The sequence below is a fragment of the Natrix helvetica genome (assembly GCF_964273705.1).
Source record: "Natrix helvetica genome assembly, chromosome: 5".
Classification (NCBI taxonomy): Eukaryota; Metazoa; Chordata; class Lepidosauria; order Squamata; family Natricidae; genus Natrix; species Natrix helvetica.
In genome coordinates this window covers 102,158,686-102,181,810 of record NC_138551.1, presented here as the reverse complement: position 1 = coordinate 102,181,810, position 23,125 = coordinate 102,158,686, and the positions used below count along the sequence as shown (strand labels likewise).

The window sequence follows — 23,125 nt, the reverse complement described above, 5'->3', positions numbered from 1 at the left end:
TACAGTAATTTCCTGATTACTGTGTTTTAAGGTAGCACTGCAATTGCAGTATTATTTGAACTGTATGGTTTTGTGAGATGCTGTGAACCTAATAATGTTGTCTGTATTTTCAATTTTTTATTAACTAATGATCCAAAATAAGATGATTGCCTGTATCATAGTATTGGTTTGTTTGTTTTTACTCTAACTTTTACGGATTTTTTGGAACAGCCTTTTAAAATTTAGTAAGAGGTCCTACTAAAGCATTAGGATAATAACATGTCTTGAAAACAGGAAAATTCAGAACTTCTTAGAACATGTGTAAAAAAGAGCAACTTTTAACTCACATGATCCAAAGTTTAAAAATCCTGTTTGGCTTTGGCAGCCCATAATGATTATATTTTATTACTGAGTTGTGACATTTTAATTCCACTATAAATTAGACTTCCTAGTGGACTAATAGCGTATTGTCTAATATAGACATACTGGAGCTAGTTATGAAACTATGCAAAAGTTATTTTCAAAACTGTCAGCCTTTTGAGGTAGGCTTGGAACAAGAAACAGGACCATAGCCTATCAGAGTTTCTTTAGTGCAATTTATACCAAACAAGATAAAGGCAGGATTATTTTGAGGCTCTCTCTCTCTCTCCTCCTCCCTCCCCTTATCTCCCTCCCCCCTTCGCTCCCTCTCTCCCCCTCTCATTCATTCTCCCTCCCTCCCTCTCTCTTCCCCACTCTCTCCCTCCCTCCCTCCCCTTCCTTCCCCCTATCATTCTCCCTCCCTCTCCCTCTCTCCCCCTCCCCCCTCTCTCCCCTTTTCATTCTCTCTCTTCTTCCCTCTTTCTCCTCTCTCTCTCTCTTGCTCCCCGCTCTGCCGTCCCCCTCCACTTCCCTGTCCCCCTTCCCCCTCCCCCTCCCTCTCCCTCTCCCCCTCTCGGTTTCTCGTTCTCTTATTCTTTCCTTGTTCTCAGGACTAAGTAATCTATTCTCTCTTAACAGTTCCTTGCCTCTTTTCTCCTTCCCAGAGCCAGGTCTACATTTGTTCCACGGATAATGTTCTTTATTTATAACTCAGAGTTTACATCAGGGGTGTCCACCCTTGGCAACTTTTAAGACTTGTGGACTTCAACTCCCAGAATTTCCCAGCCAGCCAGCTGGGGAATTCTGGGAGCTGAAATTCACAAGTCTTAAAGTTGCCAAGTTTAGAGACATCTCCCTTACATAGTTGAATGAGTAATTTCATAATATCATCAGTATTGAAACTGCAACTGTATAATTTTTGACATTTTTTAAAAAAATTGCTTGGAGAGGTTTTTCCTTTCTGGTTTCATTTTCATTAAAGGATCATATAATGCTTACACTTTAGCACAAAATCCCAAATATGGAAAATGGGGATTTTGCACTGTTAGATACCTGTAGTAATTCTTAGTTGAACTGCACTGCAATTTTCCACTATTCCATACAAGTATTTTAAAAAAGGTGATATGGATTTATATATATATATATATATATATATATATATATATATATATATATATATATATATATATATATATATATATATATATATATATATATATATATATATATATATATATATATATATATATATATATATGCCATGTTTTTTTATGCTGTGCTTATGCATGATTAGTTGAGCAAGTTATATTGCTTGGCTTCATATATTGTGTTGCTCTTTCTTTCTTTCTTTCTTTCTTTCTTTCTTTCTTTCTTTCTTTCTTTCTTTCTTTCTTTCCACGCCCACCGCTCACTGGTTGGCTGGTTCACCAATCGCCATGCCCGTCTCTAAGAGTCCTATCTAAACCTTAAAGTCTTAAAGTTGTCAAGTTTGAACATCCCTGGGTTTTTTTTTCTAAAGTGTTAGGGGTGCAAGGGTCTTGTAACTTGACAGCTTTAAGACTTGCGTGCTTCAGATGCCAGAGTTTCTGAGCCAACATTTTGGTTAAGCAAGAGCGTTGTTAAGTGAGTTTAAGAGCATTTCATATATAAAATTGTAAATATTTATGTGAGTATATGAAAATTAAGACAATTGTGGCCTTTCCTTTAGAGGCGAGGAGTTCTGTATAGAAAAAATTGAACTGAAAAATTGAATGTATCCACACAATTTGAATGTAGATTATTTCATACAATTCAGGCTTTGGCAAAGTTCAAATGTTTCAAATTCTTCTTGTTCCCAAACACAACTTTGAACTAATTTCAAGAGTGTTAACTCCAGTGATTCAAATAAGATTCACTCCCAGGTAAGTGTATGTTGAATTGTGACCTATACACACTCCAGCATTAATGCCTGTACCTATTCTAGTGAGTCTGGGTAGGATAGAAGTTGAGTGTTTCATCTGTAGCTCTTGATAACCATGAAGTTTTCTTATTCATTGATTTTCTGTTTTAGTTGCGGAAGAGTGGAGCTGGTTTTTCATGCATCTAAGATACTTCCTTTCAAAAGCTGGGAATACCTAATCCTGTTTCCTAAGACCCATGAGGTCTAGATCATACAAAAGATAATTCTAAATTTTGGCAAATTTATTTCTAGTTGTTAGGAATAATAATGTCCTGGAAACAAGAATTAAAGTATTTAAACTTACAAAATTATCGTGTTTCTTTTGACCCCCAAAATAAGCACTTGGCCTTATTTTCGGGGAGGTCTTATTATTTTTGAGGTGCAGAAGGCGGCGAGCGTGATCATCTCATGGCTGCTGCTGTATTGCAATATTTTCGGGGAGAGCTTATTTTCGGAGGAGGGCTTATTTTAGCGCATGTGCTCAAAAGCTCGATTGGGCTTATTATCCGGGGAGGTCTTATTTTCGGGGAAACAAGGTATAAAAGGGAAAATGTTAGTTTCTGCTAATAAAAACGGCATCCAGACCAACATCTTAATACACTGAGGCCAAGAAAAAAAGAAAACATTCTTTGAAAGAGAACTAACTATTAATTTTACCATTCTTTCCATAGCCCCGGGCTGATCCCATTCCCATATGTAGCTTCTGTTTGGGAACAAAAGAATCAAACCGTGAGAAAAAGCCAGAAGAACTTCTCTCCTGCGCAGACTGTGGTAGCAGCGGTAAGTCATTCAGTCTGGCCAAATGAGAATTGTCAAACCATGTTTTTATATTTGCAAACGGAGGTGCTCCGTCAATGGATGGAGAACTACATTCCCAGGAGGGTGTGAGTTAGAAAGCTTTCTTCCAGGAGTGTAATTCTCTCTGAAGTTCTTTCCATCCACAGAACAAAAACGGTAGCATTTTGGAATGTCTGCTTTTCATTTCAATCTTTTAAAGATAAAGAGTTGACTGTGTCATTGGCAGCTACCCACTGTTCTGACCGAGGCTTCCCAAGAGCATGAAGCAAACTCCTTGTCCCAACAAAACCCCTTTTATTAATTTACTGTGAATTCTTCTCATTCGCATCCAGCAAAATCTTTCAAGGGGGATTTACAGTCACAGACCTTATCTAGCTTAGAGAGCTGACAGGCCGATACCTGCAAAACCTGGCAAGGAGTCTTAGAGAGTCACAAACCAATTAAGTAAACTAATTGTCTCCTGCAAACACCACTCCCCTTTCGCTCCTCTTTTATTTCCTCTGGGAGGGGTCATTCATTGTCCAACTGTGGCCTTACTTCCAAGTTGACCCCTGTTCTTCAGCTGTTCCCTTCCTCTGGCAACTCTGCGCATGCGCACACTGGGAACAGGCTTCAGCTGTTCATCTACCTCACCGATGTCTGACTCCGAAGGCAGCTGATAACTGTCAGATGGCCCTGGCCTCCTCTCTGCCTCCGACACAGAGCTCTCGTCAGAGCCTTCCCCGACTCCAGGACTGGCCCATGTTCCTCCACAACCTCCTCACTGTCCGAATCTGCTGCTAGCTCCGTTGGCTGCTGGCGGGTCACAGCACCCATCTAACCTGATACAAGTAGTGGAGTAGCCATGTGAGTTGAATGTGATGAAAACTTCGTGGTGCGTTCAAGGCTAAGAAATGGGTTATTGCGGTGTTGGCGAACCTTTGTGGCACTGAGTGCCAAAACAGGAGCGCGCACAAACATTTTTGGCCCCACGTGCCAATATGGGTGCGTGTGTGTGCACACACTGAAAACTAGGTGATCATCTTGTTTTCGGTGTGTGCATGCGCAGCAGCCATGTAGTCTGCCGGTTTCTGGCACGCATGCGTGCACAAAGACTAGCTGCCTGGTGCACATGTGCCAGTTCCAGATTTCGTGGGTCCTTGCGCTTCCCTGCCCACCCATCTGATCCCCGTCGGGGTGGCGAGACATCCCCACTGACGATCCAGTTCTGCTGCCTTGGACAGGGAGAGAAAGTTGGGTGGGAAATGCCACCTCCCTCCACTGGAAAGCCGGAATCCCTTCCTGGCCTTGGAACAAGCCAGCACAGCCCCCCTCTCCCGCCACTTCATCCAACCGAGTACGACCACTTCCCAGACGGCATGTCTCCATGTGTGAGGAGCTGCGGAGATGGGGGCTGGTGGATGCGGGTTTGATGGTCCCCATGGATGAAGGACCCAGCAGGACCAGCCTATGGGAGGTGAGGAAGATAGGAGCGTTCGACATAATCTACAATTTGCGGGGGAACTGCCCTGCTGTATAATTTAAACCTTGGAGAAGACAAAAGCGCAACAAGAACAGAAATGCAATGCAAAATTCTGGTTGCATGGCAGAAGTCCCTGGTTTTTTTGGAACGGAATGACAAGGCACCAACTATCTTAAAATGAAGTATTTCTGAAGAGAAGCCACGCCTTGTGCTTCCTGTGCATTGATTGACTGAGGCAGGTTGCTTAACAATTTTTTCAAGTTGAGGGTCTTTAGTTGCATTGCAGGCACTGCAGTCTAAGAAATGAACAGGTTTAATTTAGAAGTCATCAAATAAATTATATTTACTGTGTTGTTAATAGGATTATCCCCACCAACACATGTCAAGTTATTTTCTTCTTGTTTTTGCACTGAACAACTACATTTGGGGATGGGCTTGTCAGGCAATATATAGTGATATCGTTTTTATTTCTTTACTTCCCAGGGGAAAGCAGCTAGGGCAGTGATGGCGAAGCTTTTCGGCACCAAGTGCTGAAAAGGTCGCGTGGAAATGTCACACATGCACACGCTTGTAGGGTCACACTCCAGAAAAGCCAAACTTCCGAGTTCTAGCGTGGCTGCGCACCCAACGAACAGCTGGCTGGCACGCATGCCGCACGTGTGAAGGGACTGCGCTCCGTAAAAGCCAAACTTCTGGGTTCTGGCATGCTTGCGCACCCAACTATCACTGCTGTGTGCACGAAGGACACTGATCGTTATGCGCACCATAAACCCGGAAGACAAACCGGCAAAGCCGCAGGTGCCGGGCGACATGGCTTTGCGTGACACTTTGGGCACACGTGCCATAGGTTTGCCATCATGTAGCTAGGGCAATTATACAACCTATGGACTGCAACTGAACGAGGATGGCTCAGGAATTCTGGGAGTGGTAGTCCACAGGTTGTAAAGTGACCAAGGTTGCCCACCAATGCCCCACTAGGCGCTCCTGGCTTCACAATTCAGTTATGAAAATAGAATTTCCTGTGTTTTATTGTGGAAGAGATGCTTCTTTTCATTCCCTGCAGATATGGCTTTTTACTATTAATACTTTAATCTGCGCTATATCTTTCCTCATAACAGTTCACAGTCATTGTAAGGGAGATCAAAAATTGAGAATTCCGGTGTTTACATAAATTAGCTTTCAGGTTATATTATAGAGAAAATAAATTTAATTGGCCAGTTAAACATAATTGAACAAAACCTTTTGAGAATGGCAATCAAATTGGTAAATGGCTAAATCTTGAATAAAGGAGTTCTTAATAAAATGCAAAAAATATATATCATATTTCTTATAGGTCTATCATGTATGTGTGAATGCCAAAGTCTCCTGCATGGCCTTGAGGCTACCCAAGTGCAATCTGATCTAAGGCCTTTGTCCTCTTCTCATCCAAACTGCAGTAGAACTGCAAGCTCCTATTCTAAACCCCTTTTCTGAAGTGATAGTTTACTTCTTGCTTATGAGCTGGGCATCTTACTCTATTAGCTGCATAGTAAGTGAGAGATTATTGGGTTGGTTGGCCATTAGATAACGTTGGATGCATGCCGGCCAGCTGGTCTTCGTGCGCGCATACACGCCAGAAACCAGAAGAGCAGCCGCCTGGCATGCTCTTCTGGTTTCCGGCGCTCCCATGCGCGTGAAATCCAGCTGGCCAGGGCGTCAGAACCCTGAAGAGCAATGGCTCACATGCCCGGAGAGATGGCTCTGCGTACCACTTCCAGCTCACGTGCCATAGGTTCACCATCTCGGCTATAGCCCCTCTTTGATATAATGTTGAGTCTCAAAAACACTTATGAGATATGCCTGGGATTCATTTTCTCAAGAGATTAATTCAGTCACCTGTTGCCTCTCTTGATAAGTAATATTTGGGATGATGAGGGCAATTTTAAACAAATCACTTTATTTATTCTAGGTTTTATGTTGTTCCATTTTCTAAACTCTCTATGTAGAAGATACACTATATTGCCAAAAGTATTCGCTCACCCATCAAATAATCAGAATCAGGTGTTCCAATCACTTCCATGGCCACAGGTGTATAAAATCAAGTACCTAGGCATGCAGACTGTTTTTACAGACATTTGTGAAAGAATGGGTCCCTCTCAGGAGCTCAGTGAATTCCAGCGTGGAACTGTGATAGGATGCCACCTGTGCAACAAATCCAGTCGTGAAATTTCCTTGCTCCTAAATATTCCATAGTCAACTGTCAGCTGAATTATAAGAACGTCATTCCGTTCCCAAAAAACCAGGGACTCAGCCACGAAGTGGTAGGCCACGTAAACCCATCCAACATCAGTGTGTGACCTCACAAATGCGCTTCTGGAAGAATGGTCAAAAATTCCCATAAACACACTCCTGAACCTTGTGGACAGCCTTCCCAGAAGAGGTGAAGCTGTTATAGCTGCAAAGGGTGAACCGACGTCATATTGAACCCTATGGATTAGGAATGGGATGTCACTTACAGTAAGTTCATATGCGAGTAAAGGCAGGTGAGCGAATACTTTTGGCAATATAGTGTATGTTGTCCCAGGCAAGAATGCATAAAGGATTGGAAATAAATATTTATCACTCTGTTTTTACAGCCTTTGCATAATGTGCCTAACCAGAATCACACCCCAAACTTTGTCATTGCAGTTTGTCTATTCTTCAGATAACAGTGACCTGTTCTTCAATGTTGTCAGTCTTCCTTTGTGTCTGTCACTTTCATCAAATTATTGTCATATTATAAACAGAACTGCATGACTCCAAAAATTAAAATGTGAACATATGCACAGTGTCTGGCCTGCAGGCATCTTTTTTTGGATCTTTGGCCTGCCACACTTTCTATTATTCTACTATGCATTTTCTATCGTGGGTAAATGGGAGGGGGGATTGTACGGAGTTGTATGTAGCCATAACAAAATTCTTTCTAGAAAACCAAGGTCATCCTTTGTCTTTGCACCTCTGCACCTGACCGGAACTGGATGGGTGGAAGCTGCCAGCATGGTAGTGGATGATTGGACCATGTGATGGACTTGTGAATGTGGGGGCAAGATCTTGAATTTTCAAATGGGTGGAAAAACCAGGAAGCCTTCAGATTCAGGTTTTCCCAGATGTGCCAACATGGCTCTCTTAATAAATTGGAACTTTGAGGAATACTTTGCCTTGGACTCTGATTTAATTTTGGATGCTATTTGGAACCCTGACATACAGTTTAGTTGCTTAGAGTGATGAGAATAGATTTAAGTGAAGAAATATGTGTTTTAATACCTGGGCTAGACCTGTTTGTGGGCTCTTCAATGCATAGCATTCAAATAGCAGGACCCACCTTAGATCTATAATAAAATATTTTAAGCAACCATCCTTAATGTTGTCCCCGAGTGAAAATAAACAATAGCGATAAAATACAGTTTTACTGTGAGAAGATATAAGATAGTCTTTGATTTAAGATGATTGCTTTAAAAAGTTTGAAGTTAGGACAGACCCCACCCCACCTTGCAAAAGCTACTTAAGTGACTTTTGTAACTTTTTTGGCAGTTTCCTGAACTTACTTCCAGTTTTTGACCAAAAAAAAAAAAAACATTGAAAAATTGATTAGGTTAACAAAGGTGATTTTCACTTAATGATCACAACAAAAAATGTAAAAAAAAATCCAGTCACATGATGTAATCTCAATGACTTAACAGCCATAATTCTAAGATCAGTCAAGGGTTATAAGTTGAGGACTTCTTGTCCTAGAGTTTCTGTCATAATAGAATGCTAAAATAAATGTTTTAATTCTTGGTTATTTCATAGGGCATCCATCCTGTCTTAAATTTTGTTCGGAGTTAACAACAAACGTAAAGGCCTTAAGATGGCAGTGTATCGAGTGCAAGACATGCAGCGCCTGCAGAATCCAAGGCAAAAATGCAGTAAGTAATACGGTGGCACAGTGGTTAGAGTGCAGTACTGCAGGCTACTTCTCCTGTGTGCTGCTTGGAGAGTGGACCTGTTACAACATGGTTCCTATTAATAACCTTGATTTGACTTTCCAACCTAGCTCTTTTCCATTTCTATTACAGTATTCAGGTTGGTGAGCGTTTTAAAAATCTTTTCTCTGTCAGCTGCATCGTTCTGTGAGCCTATGTGTCCTGGGCTTCGCTTGGGCGCGCGCGGCTGTCGGGTAGCTAAGGGCGATGAGGGGGGTCGGAGTGCCGACGCCTCCCTCAGTTTTGGTGTCTTTGGGGCACAGCGGCAGTGGTTTAGGGTCCGGCCGCTCGCGTTCTCACCCATCGCATCAGAGGCGTGCTCGGAAGCCTTCCGATTGGTTTTCTTGGTTGCGGCGGCCATTTTCCAGCCAAATTAAAGGCAGCAGCCATTTTAACTGCAGAGGTTTCCCGCCTTTTCAGTGTGGTGGCCATTTTGTGGCCACTAATTGCATCGCGTCGGTCAGAGTCGGAGACAAACTGCTGCTTCTCCTCTCGTTGCCGCCCAACTGTCCCTGCTTCGCAGAGAGTTGTGGGGGTTTCCTTCCCCACCACCAGTGAGGCTTGTTCCTCAGAGCGCCAGCAGCAGTTTTGACCACTCCCGGCCATACTTCTGCTCCGCCACCTGGAAAGCGCTGGGAGCAGTTGGCTCGCCCTCGTAAATTTGGCCCACCAGTGCAATTTCTCTCCAAGCTCCTTCCTCTGGACTGTGCAGCCTTGGTCTCCATGTGGTGAGTGCAGCGCATCTGCCTAGTCAAGGATCCTCCACAGCTCCTGCCATGGCTGAAAGAACCCCCGACGAGGCAGACCATTCAGTTCCCTCAACAAGTAGGGGGGTCGTTAGACAGGCCAGCAAGGCAGCCTCTGAGGCCCTTAGTAGATACCATCAGGCTGGGGGGAGGAAACACGCCAGTGCCCAGGACAAGGTGGCCATTAGGTGTCAAAAGGCGCTAGAAAAGCAGTTTGAAAATGCTCAACGTACAACCATATCAACTGCTGGGCCTCCCATGAGGGATTCACCCCAGGAGCCACCCCCTATTGCCACTGAACAGTCCATTGCAGACAGTGAGGATGAGGAACAACAATTCTCTGATGTTTCCATAGCCTTTGCAGGATCCCCCAGGCCTTCGTTGGCAGATAATGCTGACCTATTTTAGTGTTCACTTGAGGCAGAGGAGCATCTCCCACCCGTATTGCCCCTGGCTCCTCAGTTGCCCTTACCCCAGGCCCCTAAAAGGGCTCGCCCGGTAGAGGATGCAGAAATGCAAGTGGTGATAACTAAGGCCATTTCCCAGGGCATTGCAGAAGGGCTCAAGTAAAAGTCCAAGCGGGCATGCAAGTCTAGCTCCTCTGCTACTCAGTCCCGGGATACCACCCATAGGGCATCTTCCCCGCACTCTTTGCTGGATAGCCAAGATTCTGCCATAGACGAGGATATTCTGCCTGAGCAGGAATTATCTGGGGATGAGGGGGCGGTCCCTGACAAACCTGCCTTTACTGCTTTATTTAACCAAACTTCCTTCAAGACTATTATTAAGAAGGCCAAGATGGCTGCCCGCTTAGGGGCTTCTCTACCTGAGCAAGCCACTTCTGAAACAGTCGAGCACAGGGAGGGTCTCTTTGATGAGCCTGTGGTTGCTCAGGAAATAGTTCTAGTCCCCAAATTATTTCTGAATGTGGTACAGCGCCAATGGGCCCAGCCAGGCACCCTGGCCACACCTAGTAATAGCGACAGGAAACTATACACGGTGGACGCTGCCTTGGAGGACCTTCTAAAACTATCTCAGGTGATCCACCGGTGCAGGCTCTCACTTCCTCTTCTGTCCTACCACCGGACCTTCTAGAAGGTCTGAAAGCGGAGGACAAGAGGTCAGAAAAAGCATGTCAACTTCCTGTTCCGGCGGCTGACGGCGACGGGCAACTCGTTGCTCGCTCCGGCTCCCCGGTGGGCTTCCCCACTTCTTGGGGGGCACAGGACGCCCCGTAGAGGCGTCCTGCCGGAGGGGCGGCATCGCGGGGGATCCCTGCATCGGCGGCGGCCAGCGGGAGGTCCCCTGCGCGCTCAAGGCACCGGGGAGCAGATCGGAGGGCATGTGGGCGCGTCTTCGCTGACAGGCTGTTCGGAGTGAAAAAAGAAAGCTGAAGGATGCGGCGGCGGAGCGGTGAGGTGTAGACTCCCTTCATTCCTATTACCAACTTTAAAATCTGTCAGCTGTGCAAACTTGAACTTTTGGTTTGATTTGGAGAGGTGCGGCTGGAGGGGAGGGGGATTTCCCCCCCCCCCTTGGACAAGCGGCTGGAAACAAGTGAGCTCTCAGCCCCAAGGGAAGGAGGAGGGGGAGAGCCAAACCAAAGATGTCACACCCCTATTAAATGGATTTTCAGATTTAAACTTTCAAGGTTTAAGACAATGAGATCTGGAAGCCCTGGGAACTTTGAATTTTGAAAACTTTATTTGTTGCCTCAATACCTGAAGCTGGCAGGGCAAGATGGCACACTTCCGTTGTCTTCATGAAATGTGAAACTTGACTCCACCTTTTAGCTTCAGGCTTCCGGTCTTTGTCTCCGTGCTACCTGGATAATTCTCTTGTGGATTGTTTGCTTCTGAACCCCCTGGAGTGAAAAACGACTGCTCTTTTGCCAGGGTGATTAGAAAACTCCCCTGTGCCTGGACTCTCTGCCTCCTGGACTCTCTTGGCTGTTCTATCTCTCTGACTGATTCCTCTTTATACTGACTGGACTCTTTATTTTATAAACAATGGCATCTAAAAGACCACCTCCTGGAAAGTCAGGCTTTGCTGCCTCTGCCCCAACATCTGCAACCTCCAGTCCTAGCACACAATCAACGTTAACAGCCTTCAAGCAACTTAAATCTACGGACCTGGAGCTTCATCAAATGCTTCAACAACTTCTACAGGGACAAGAGGAAATAAAGAGACAATTGAAGGAGATGAAAGAAGAAATTCAAGAGAACCAGGATAAAATTAATAAGAACTCACAGAGACTGGATCTTTTGGAAGATGGGGCGGCTGAGATGAAGGGGGGAATAGAGGGTGTGCAGAGGGGAAACAAAGAACTTGACACCCAACAAATGAAAATAGAGTTTGAGAGAATGTCTTTTTATCTTAGATTTCAGAACGTGATGGAGACAGATGAAAACATAAGGGACATCATGACAACCATTTTGGCTGAGTATATTCAGAAGGAAAAACAACAGATGGGGTGGGAAATAGACCTGGCCTATAGAGTGAACTCAGCGTATGCTAGAACACACAATGTCCCCAGGGAGGTACACATTAAATTTCTTAGGAAAAGCACAAGAGATGAAATCCTGAATGCACAAAGGGGGCAAGCCTTGACATACAAAGATAAGGAGATAACCATTCTGAAACAGATCCCCAAGAAAGTGAGGGAGAAAAGAAAATTTTATTCGCAATTGGCGAATAAACTATACCAGAAGGGGGTTTGGTTTCGATGGTTACTGCCTGAAGGTATGCTAATATTCTGGGAGGAGACAAGAGTTAGAATTAATACACCCATAGAGGCGCAGGCCTTTATGGAAAAAAATAAATTGCTCCTAGAAAAACCAGAAGACACTTCAGTAGATGTACAAGACATGGGAGGGGCCGGAGCACTGCCAACTGGGGGAGATGGGGCGACATCAAGAAAGCTCAGATCACACAAATAAGTAAGAAAATCCATGTGATATAAACTGACCGAAATTACCAATTGAATTTACCACACTGACTATATGCTATTATGTAATATTTGAATTTTATGCAAATGTACACTATGAGTTTGGAGGGGGGGTGCACCTACCGCATTTCGCGGCTGCCAAAATTTGTAACCTTTCCCATACCTTTTCCCTTTGTAAAATATTAAAAAACCAATAAAACTTTGTTTAAAAAAGAAAAAAAAGAAAAAGCATGTCATAAGACACATCAGGCAGCGGCTTGGGCCATTAAGACAGCCACCTCGGCTTCCTTTATGGTTAGGGCGTCCCTTCTGTGGCTCCGCCACCTTGCTGCCAAGCTCCCTGCTAGTGACACTAAGATGAGACAGGAACTTAACAAACCTATGGCGGCGGCTGAATTCACAGCCAATGCCACCCTTAACTCTGCTAAATTTGCATCACGGGCCTTAGCTTCCAATGTGACCGCACACAGACTATTATGGTTACGTCACAGGAATGCAGATATGAGGTCCAAATGGAAATTGGCCTCAGTTCCCTTTAAGGGGACAAAATTCTTTGGTGAGGCCTTGGATCCGGTTCTCGTTGAGAACAAAGATAAAAAGAAGGTCATGCCCTCTGTTTCCAAATGGCGGAGTGCAAAGGCTCTGGATACTTTAGGAAACAGTCCTTTCGTTCCTCTGAGGCCTCCACCAGTTCCGGGCAGTTCAACCGTCCATATACGCAGGGTGCCGATTGGTCCCAGGACCGTCAGTCATTTCGTGACAAGGGCCGCAACCAATCCTTCTCCAAGCGCCCATACCCTGGGGGTTCTGGCTCTAGGCCTTTCCATCACTATAAGTGACGCCCAGAGGATGGCTCCCATCGGAGGCCGCCTGCAGCTATTCCAGACAAGATGGGAGCAGACCACGTCGGATCAATGGGTTCTCCAAACCGACTGGTTCTGACCCTGGAGTTCATCTCCCCTCCACCCCGCCACTTTATCTGCTGTCCAAATCCCTCCTCTCCTGCCAAACAGTCCCTAATGGAGCAGGAGATTCAGCACCTTTGGGAGATACATGCCATAGAATTAGTGCCAGTGGGACACGAAGGGTCAGGTTTCTACTCCATCCTGTTCCTGGTCCCAAAGAACTCAGGAGAGTGGAGGGGGATATTGGATCTAAAGAAGTTGAATTACCATCTGGCGTACAAATGCTTCAAGATGCAATCCCTCCAGTCAATTCTGGGTTGCATCAGACTGGGAGATCTGCTAACTTCAATAGATCTCCGGGAGGCGTACCTCCACATCCCAATCCGAAAGGCCCATCGCAAGTTCTTGAGGTTTTATATTGCAGGCAAGCACTATCAGTACAGGGCACTGCCGTTTGGCCTATCATCAGCCCCCAGGACATTTACAAAGATTCTGGCAGCGGTAGTTGCGTCCCTGAGATCACGCCCAGTTCGACTTCAGGCATGCTTAGACGACATTCTCATTCAATCGTCGTCTTCCCAGAAAGTAGTCAGGGACCTCCGGTTGACTATGAGGATTCTGCAAGATCACGGCTTCTCTGTCAATCTAGACAAGAGTCACCTCACTCCCACTACCAGGTTGCAACATCTCAGCGCAATAATAGACATTGTCAGTTGCCAGGTCACCTTGTCCCAGGAGCGAATCTCCAGCATCAGGAAACTGGTGCTCCAGATGCAGACTTCCCGGTCAGTGCCCATTGTTCAGTTATCGACGCTCCTCGGCAAAATGATTTCTTGCCTGTCAATAGTGCCGTGGGCGAGGTTGCACTCGACACAACTGCAGTGGTGTCTTCTGCCCCACCAAAGTGCCAAGGAAGGCAACTCCCCCATGCCGATTCCAGTTCCACTCAATGTCCAGCAGTCCCTCCAGTGGTGGCTCTCTCCAGCGCTGACCAAGGGCAGTCTCTTCCGCGAATCGGATTGCCTCACCATCACGACCGACGTCAGCCTATTTGGATGGAGGGCCCATCTCGGCAAACAGATTGCACAAAGCAGGTGGTCCGTCAGCGATCTCAAGCACAGCATAAACTGACTGGAGCTAAAAGCGGCGAGGCTAGGTCTTCTACATTTCCAGGCGACAGTCCAAGATCACCATGTAATGTTGCTCACGGACAATGTGCCACCAAGGCACATGTAAACCGCCAAGGGGGCACCCGCTCCAAGTCATTGATGGTGGAAGCAGATCGCCTGGGGAAGAGGGTGGAGAAACATCTGTCATCCCTCCGAGCGGAACACATCTCCAGGGTGAGCAATGTCCAGGCGGATTGGCTGAGCAGGGCCACAGTCGACCACTCAGAGTGGTGTCTACATCTGGACCTCTTTCACAAGATCACACAGAGGTTCGGTCTTCCGTCCATTGACCTATTTGCCACTCCGGAGAACTCCCATCTTCCCCAGTTCTTCTCCAGGTTCCAATACCCAGGAGCGGAAGGAGTCAACACCCTCCATTACCACTGGCCTCCCGGCCTGCTCTATGCGTTCCCGCCACTCCCACTCCTTCCCAGCGTGGTCCGCAAGATTCTGGAGGAACAGGCGGGGGTGATCCTAGTGGCTCCATTCTGGCCCATACGGACTTGGTTCGCCAACCTGGTGAGTCTCTCCATTGCCAAACCATGTAGGATTCCTCCTCCACAGGTCTCTCTCAACAAGGGGGCTCTATCACACCCGGAGCCCCAGTGGTTACAGCTAGCCGTCTGGCACTTGAGAGGGACCTCCTAGAAAGAGACAGACTTTCCACTAAGGTCATTCAACTATTCAAGCCTCTCGGCGACCATCCACTAGCAAGATCTACAACGCCACGGGCTACTTTCGCCAGGTGGTGTACTACAGAGACCATTGATCCCACTTCTGCCACCATCCCGCAGATTTTGGACTTTCTGCAGGAAGGGTTGGACCAAGGCCTAGGGGTGAACACGCTCCGACGGCAGGTGGCAGCGCTGTCTACGGTCCTGGTCCACAACATCCACTTCTCTCTTGCTCGTCACCCCAGGGTTCGCAGTTTTCTCAAAGGGGCCACCAATTTATGACCTCCTGTTGTCCACCGTTATCCCTCTTGGGAGTTGAACGTGGTTCTGAGGGCACTGATCGGTGCTCCGTTCGAGCCCCTTCGATCCTGTGACCTGAAACACCTGACCTTCAAAACAGTTTTTCTGACCGCCATCACCTCGGCATGAAGGATCTCGGAACTGGCAGCCCTGTCTGTCAGGGAGGACTTTTGTATCATACATCCTGATATGGTCGTACTACGCCTAGATCCCTCATTCATCCCTAAGGTCAACACCTGGTTCCATCGGAGCCAAGAAGTCATCCTTCCAGACTTTTGCCCGCATCCAAGACACCCTAGGGAGCGCAGATGGCACAAGCTAGATGTGCGCAGGACACTCCGTAAGTACATCAAGCGTACGGAGTCGTTCCGACGGTCCGAATCACTCTTCGTATCGTTTCAACCTGCCACTATGGGGCGCAAGGTCACGTCTGCTACCATTGGCAGATGGTTGCGCGCCTGAATTGCCCTTGCCTACCAGCTCCAATCGACACAGGTGCTGCGTCACATCACGGTCCATTCTACAAGGAGTGCTGCATCTACAGCAGCCTGGGCGACTCAAGCGCCCATTGATGAGATCTGCAAGTGGCAACGTGGGCATCACGATCCCAATTTGTGCGGAACTGCAAGTTGGATAAGTTCGCATTGGTGGACGCAGCCTTTGGGAGAAGAGTTCTTCAGGGCATTCATTTGGCTGGAAAGACCGTTAACGCAAGTGACCCCGGCCCTAGTGACGTTTAGCTTGGGTATGTCCCATGCTTGGACTCTCCAAGCAGCGCACAGGAGAAGTAGTGTTGGCTTACCTGAACGGTCTTCTCTGTGCGCTGCAGGAGAGTCCAACCCCGCCCTGAAGTCTCTCCCAGCGTTTATTGCCTTTGACTTTCCTCAGTCGACATCCTTACCTTACGGTGATGTTTTGTGACTTGTGACTAACCATTGATACGATCTTGTAACAGACTTATGGAACCACCTTTGAACAGACTATCGGTCCACGCCTTCATCAAAAATCTGAGATGCCAGTGCAAGAGGCATGGCTAAAGATCTTCAACTCAGTCCAGGGCAGTCAGACAGAATTAACCCATGCTTGGACTCTCCCACAGCGCACAGGGAAGACCGTTCAGGTAAGCCAACGCTACTTCTACTGACTGCCAGCCGCCAGCAGTTTGATTCTCACTTGCCAAGGTTGACTCAGCCTTCCATCCTTTTGAGGTTGATAAAATGAGAACCCAGATTGTTGGGGGCAATAGGCTGACTCTATAAACTGCTTAGAGAGAGCTGTAAAGCACTATGAAGCGGTATATAAGTCTAAGCGCTATTGCTATTGCTATTTTATAACACACAACCAGAGGTGGGTTTCACATAATTTTACCACCAGTTCGCCATTTCCCCCGAAACTATGAGAACATGCAGACTCACTTTGTGAGTGTGTGTGCATTCCACGCATGTGCTTTGTTCGCGCGCGGCAGAGGTGGTTTTCAGCAAGTTCTGACCAATTCTAGAGAACTGGTAGTGGACATTTTGAGTGGTTCGGAGAACCGGTAAATACCACCTCTGACTGGCCCCATCCCCATCTATTCTCTGCCTCCCGAGTCCCAGCTGATCGGGAGGAAATGGGGATTTTGCAGTATCCTTCCCCTGGAGTGGGGAGGGAATGGAGATTTTACAGTATCCTTCCCCTGCTACGCCCACTAAGCCATGCCCATTAAGCCACTCCCACAGAACCAGTAGTAAAAAAATTTGCATCCAACCACTGGCACGCGGCTTGCATGCATGCTCCCCGTTTAGAAAACGTGGCTAATAGGACGGCATAGCGCTTGGGTCGCCACTAGCGGTTCACCAGAACTGGTCTGAACCGGCTGAATACCACCACTGCACACAACACACATTTGGTGTGTATAGGACTAATTAAAATACTAAATATTAGTATTTTCTACTAATATTAGAATATATACTAATTGTATTTCAGATATTTATCTATCACCCTTCCTGTAACTATTATCAGGATTTCCCCCTGTATTAATTTATAATAAAATTGTGACATCATTAAATCTTTATCTAAATATTCTGTGCATCGGAGACAAATTCCTTGTGTGTCTCATCATGCTTGTCCAATGAAGAATACCCTATATTCTATTCTAAAATATTTACATGAAGAGAATGATAGGAATACAGGTAGCCCAACTGATAATTTAATAAGAGCCTTTCGTCATGAAAATACCAACTTTTTTTTGAGATTCCTTTATTTATTTTTCTCCCTCCCCCCCTCCTTTCTCTCTTTCAGGATAATATGCTTTTTTGTGACTCTTGTGACAGAGGTTTCCACATGGAGTGCTGTGACCCTCCACTTTCTCGAATGCCAAAAGGTGAGCTTTGCCCCTGTATGCCTCGAGGTTTCCTTCATTTATGCCATCGCTAAGTAATTCTGTGAACTCTTCATGGAAAACCAATAGCGTAGAATCCAATGTCTGCTTATGACTGAGCGTTCTGGACATATGAAGTAGCTTTATTTTACTAATTGCATTCATAACACTTTTAAAATTTAGGTGTACCAAGAAAACCTCCTTTTGAAGGGTCGTCTTCCTTAATGTTTTGATGATATGCTAAATAATGCTCAATGAGACATGACCCTCCTTAGCTTTGTTGCACAATTCTTTCTTCCTTATTCTGTCTGGAATCAGGGATGGGCTTCAAAAATTGCAGCAGCGGGCTTCGCTGCCCCATTGCTGGGTGGGCGTGGCCGTGGTAAGCGTGGCTTAGTCAGCCTCCTGCACCACAGGAGCCTTTCATTGAGCCTCCGGGAGGGCACAAACTGCTTCCCGCGGGCTCCAGAGGCCGGAAACAGATCCATTTCCAGTACTTCCGCTAAGCCAGTTTTTCGCCCTCCCCAGGCTCTGGAGGGTTTCCTCGATGCTCCTGGAGGATGAAAACTGCTTCTCCCGGGCTCTGGAGGCCTTCTGGAGGCCAGAAACAGGCCCATTTCTGGACTTCCAGAACCTCTGGTAGGCCTGTTTTCCCTCCTCCCCGAGCCTCCGTGTGGGCCTTGCATTTACCTGCCTTGATGAATGGGCCACGTGGAGACTCCTGGGAGGGGTGGGGTGGCCAGCCAGGGGTGGTATTTGGGGTTTCGCCGAACTGGGCAGAATCCTAGCTAGAGGCTCGCTCAAATCCGCGTGAACCCCCACCAACCTATCCCTGCCTGGAATACAATCTGGAAACTTTTGCTTCCTGTCTGTTTCTAGAATTATGATAAGTCTTCAGTATGGTTAATTAAGGAAATATCCATTGCACCCAGGGTCGGATTTAGATGAAAAGAGGCCCTAGGCTATTCCACTTATGGGGCCCTTTCACCTCCCATTTTTAAGTTTGTAAATTACATGAGAGATAATAAAATACATCATTACTGTGATATATATCAATATATTAAATGAAACATGTTGTAATTGGTACTAACCTTTATAAAAAATGTGGCACGGATAATAAATAAAAATAAAAGGCCCCTCTTGATCTTGAGGCCCTAGGCTGAAGCCTAGTTAGCCTATAGGAAAATCCGGCCCTGATTGCACCACCCAGAACCGACCTGCTAAAGATAAGCTTGATTAATTATAGTTGAAGGATTGGTTAGAATTGCTTGCCTGATGAAGGAGGGAGGCTCTTTGCCACAGTTTCTATTCTCTACTTGTTTTATAAAATAAACGGTACTCGGAATTTAAGTTTTCAAAGGAATACTTTCCATTTCACAAAAGAAGAAAAATGTGTTATAATTTGCTCACTCTACCTTTAAACTTAACATGATAATCAATAATCTACTAAACCTTTTACTGCTGACAGGGTGGGTTACATTTTGATTTCATGCTGTTTATTTCAGCACTGGGGATGACTTTTTTTAATGCCAAAGTCTCCTTTGCTGCTCCTTTTATAATACTTCCAGCTGGATAATTAATCAAAAGCTTAGAATAAAAGTAGCTTTTAAAAATGAACCGCTATTCCTGCCTAGGAGGATTTATTGCACGTATAAACATCTGATTAAAGATTTTTCTATCACACAGACCATGAGTGGTATATATCATCTTTATACGAGCTCTCCAACTAGGGCTGTTATGCCATGTTTTCATACTATACTGTACATTAAATAAATATACTGTATTTAGCTTTTTTCTCATTCACAAGAACTAACCTTATTTGTTATGCTGTTTTATTCTGCTTTCTATCCAGTTCGTGACATGTTGATTGAGTTGGGTAGCTATAAAAATACAACAAACAAATAAATAAAAGCTATTAATTTATTTTTCTATATTCTACACCCGTGATGGCGAATCTATGGCACACGTGCCCAAAGCGGCATGCGGAGCTATGTCGCCTGGCACTCTTGGCGTCACCCGTTCCTCTTCTGAGTTTCTGGCACACATAGGCATGCAATGATCAGCTGGCCTTTGTGGGTGTGGTGGTGCCAGAAACCGGAATAGCTGATCTTCCATTTTCTGGCGGGAAATGCGCAGTGGTAACCAGAAGACTTGCTGGCCAGTGTTCATGTGCACACCGGAAACCAGAAGTTCATTTTCCAGCGCACGCATGCCTCCTGGGCAGCTCCTCTTCCTGGGTGTGGCCCAGAGAAGCGCATGCGCGCAAAGCGCTCCCTTTTTGGCACTTGGCGTCGAAAGGTTTCTCCATCACAGGTCTACACTCTGGCTCTATATTCAACTACAGTGTACTCTAATCTTATCACTTACGTCACTATAGGTAGTTCTCAGCCTACAACTGCAACTGAGTCCCAAATTTACGTTGTTAAGCAAGACAATTGTTAAGTGAGCTATGTCCCATTTGTGACCTTTTTTCGCCACAATTGTTAGATAAGTCACTGCCGTTGTGTGCAGTGAATCATGAGGGTGTTAAGCGAATTTGGCTTTCCCCGTTGAAGCCACCTGGGAAGATTATAAAGGGCGATGATATGACTTTGGAGCAGTCATGAGTTAGGACACTTGTCATAAATACGAACCAGTTGCCAAGCGCCTGAATTTTGATCATGTCACCATGAGGAGGCTGCAACGGTCATAAGTGTGAGAAACAGTCATAAGTCACTTTTTTCAGAGCCATTGTAACTTTGAATGGTCTCTAAATGAGTGGTTGTAAGTTGAGCACTACCTGCAAATAACGTTTTCTCTTTTAAAAGTATCTAAGCTTGTTCTAATTTTCTTACTCGAGCTCGAGATTTGGAAAAGGAAAACTGAACTGAAAATAAGAAAATGCGTAGAATAGGAGAGCTTGATTAGTAGCAAGCGGGCTAAGCTTTAAGATGAGAGAACAAAAGTTGTTCTAGACAAAACAACTACTCGAAAAGAAGGATAAAAGACACTTTGAAATTGGGCATCAAGCATATCAGCCCAAAGAGTAACAGCTGGTATTTAAAGAATATTTCTTAGCTGAGGGACAAACTTATCTTCAACAAAATTCCCATCAATGTTACCGGTATATTACATAATTATATCCCAAACATCCTAAGTAAACTGAAAAAACCAGCAGCCCCAGAAGGAAAATAACAAACCTGAGTCTTCTACAGAATACTGTGCATGGATTGTACCAATCACCCTGTAGGACATAACAGGCAGAAGACATGATGAAAACTTCTTAATTCTCCATAGTTGGTGGAGATAGCATCCAGGAATGGGTTAACTCTGTTCAGCATCCAATCAGACTGAGTCTACAATCTGTGATGTCATGCCTCCTTTGGTAGCTCCTCCCAGGATTAAACTCAGTCTTTCCTAGGACTGGAATCCAAATTCTTGGAAGCTGGGCACTCCATACAAATCAGACATCAAGGGGCACATAAGATCAACAACATCTACATATCATTCCAAAGAGCCAAAAAGAAAACCAAAAGGCCAAAATACTTCCTCATAAGCAACACCCAGGTGAGCGGAGAGCAGAGAGCGCGTCCCCTTTTTAGTGCCGTGATGTTACCTAACTTGGGTAATGAAATATCTCTTAAGAAAACAACCAATTTCAGAGAGCACCAAGGACCCCACAGTTCAGCCCCAAGCTACAAATATTGAAATCTGCAAACAGAACTTTTAAAAAGTTTTTCTTTTGAGAAAAAAGTCATCTCTGCTGTCTTTTTTCATTTCTGAAAAGAAATCTAGATACTGTTGGACGTTGATACCTGCCAGCATATCTTTGTATACGGAGATTGAAACACACGGATAACCCACTGACCTGCATGGTATGAATAGGCGAACTAGTACATTGCTGTCCAATGTTCATCTTTATGTCAAGACAATGGCATGACATTTGGGTTTTACCCTGTTTCCCCGAAAATAAGACCTCCATGGATAATAAGCCCAATCGGGCTTTTGAGTGCATGCGCTAAAATAAGCCCCTCCCACCCCAAAACATAAGCCTTCCCCGAAAATATTGCAACACAGCAGCAGCCATGAGGTGACCGTGCTCACCGCCTCCTGCACCTCAAAAATAATAAGACCTCCCCAAAAATAAGGCCAAGCACTTATTTCGTGGGGATCAAAAGAAAATAAGACCCTTTCTTATTTTTGGGGAAACACGGTACTTGATACAAGAGGCTCATGGAACTGTCTATTGCAGGGGTGTCCAAACTTGGGAACTTTAAGACTTGTGGATTTCAACTCCCAGAATTCCCCAGCCAGCCATGCTGGCTGGGGAATTCTGGGAGTTGAAGTCCACAAGTCTTAAAGTTCCCAAGTTTGGACACCCCTGGTCTATTGTCTCTCAACAATCAGTGGATTTGGAAGCCTGTGATGTGGGCGAAGGGGTAGCAGAATTAATCAGCTCTGTTTCATATTGAATACAGGTATGTGGGTTTGTCAAGTCTGCACACCAAAGAAAAAGGGAGGGAAGTTGCTGCAGGAGCGAGCTTCCCAGATAAGGCGACGCTACACAAAACCTATTGGACGGCCAAAAAACAAACTAAAGCAACAAATGTTGTAAGTATTCTGCCTCATTCTTCTCTCCATTAAGGGGATCCCTTCCTTATGATCCTTTTAAAATGAGATTAATAATAATTTTCCCCGTTCTGCTATAAGCTACTTGATGGATGACATTCCTCCCATTAAACCTCATGGTATTTGTTTATTTATTGTTTGCTTTTTATGGATAGAGATGTACAGACCTATGAGTTGATCAAAGCCAAGTTATTTTAAGAAGTGCACTGGAATAGTATTTGTTTTATTTGGGTGTCCCCCCACCCTTTTGCTTTTTATGTACAGAACTAGAGATTAAAACCAATGTATTTTAAAATGTGCATTGGAATATCTTGATGCACGTCTTGTTTGGCAGAACAGTTTGCATAGTTACTCAAGCAGCTTACCTGGTCTCCACTCCGATCTCTAGAGCAAGAGCAAATGAGTACAGTACGCCCCAATACAACGAGCATCATAGTTTCTTTACCTGTGAGGCAGAGGTGAGTTCCTACCGGTTTGGACAGGTTTGGCTGAATAGGTAGTAACTTGGCCTGCCACGCCCCCAAACCAGTTCTCTTGGTGGCGCCTATCTTGTTTTTGGCTTCTGCACATGCGCAAAAGCATTTTTGTAACTACTGCGCATGCACACATAGTGCATATTGAGCATGTGTGCACAGGGCATCCCTGAACAAACTGGCAGTAGCAGCAGTCGGAACCCACCCCTGCGGTGAGGTACCGTATTTTTTGGAGTATAAGCCGCACCTTTTTCCCTCAAAAAAGAGGCTGAAAACCTGGGTGCATTTTTCTGCCTCCTGAAACCCTGCCCCTTCACCAAAATGGCCATGCATAGAGCTTTTAGGAGGCTTTCAGAGAGCTCCTTGGGGCTGGGGAGGGCAGAAATGCACAAAAAATGGGCCGTTTTTTGCTCAATTTTGCCCCCC

General features: G+C 45.4%; 1 protein-coding gene across 6 annotated transcripts in view; it reads left to right on the top strand.

Annotated features, from left to right (window-relative positions):
• The window catches only part of KAT6B (lysine acetyltransferase 6B), a 97,544-nt gene that overhangs the window by 25,820 nt on the left and 48,599 nt on the right, over nucleotides 1-23,125 (top strand). For all 6 annotated transcript variants that reach the window (XM_081956499.1, XM_081956501.1, XM_081956503.1 and 3 more), the window contains exons 4-7: nucleotides 2,950-3,058; nucleotides 8,346-8,461; nucleotides 17,540-17,621; nucleotides 22,076-22,208. In XM_081956499.1, the coding sequence (XP_081812625.1) occupies nucleotides 2,950-3,058; nucleotides 8,346-8,461; nucleotides 17,540-17,621; nucleotides 22,076-22,208 (440 nt within the window). The remainder of the gene's footprint in view (nucleotides 1-2,949; nucleotides 3,059-8,345; nucleotides 8,462-17,539; nucleotides 17,622-22,075; nucleotides 22,209-23,125) is intronic.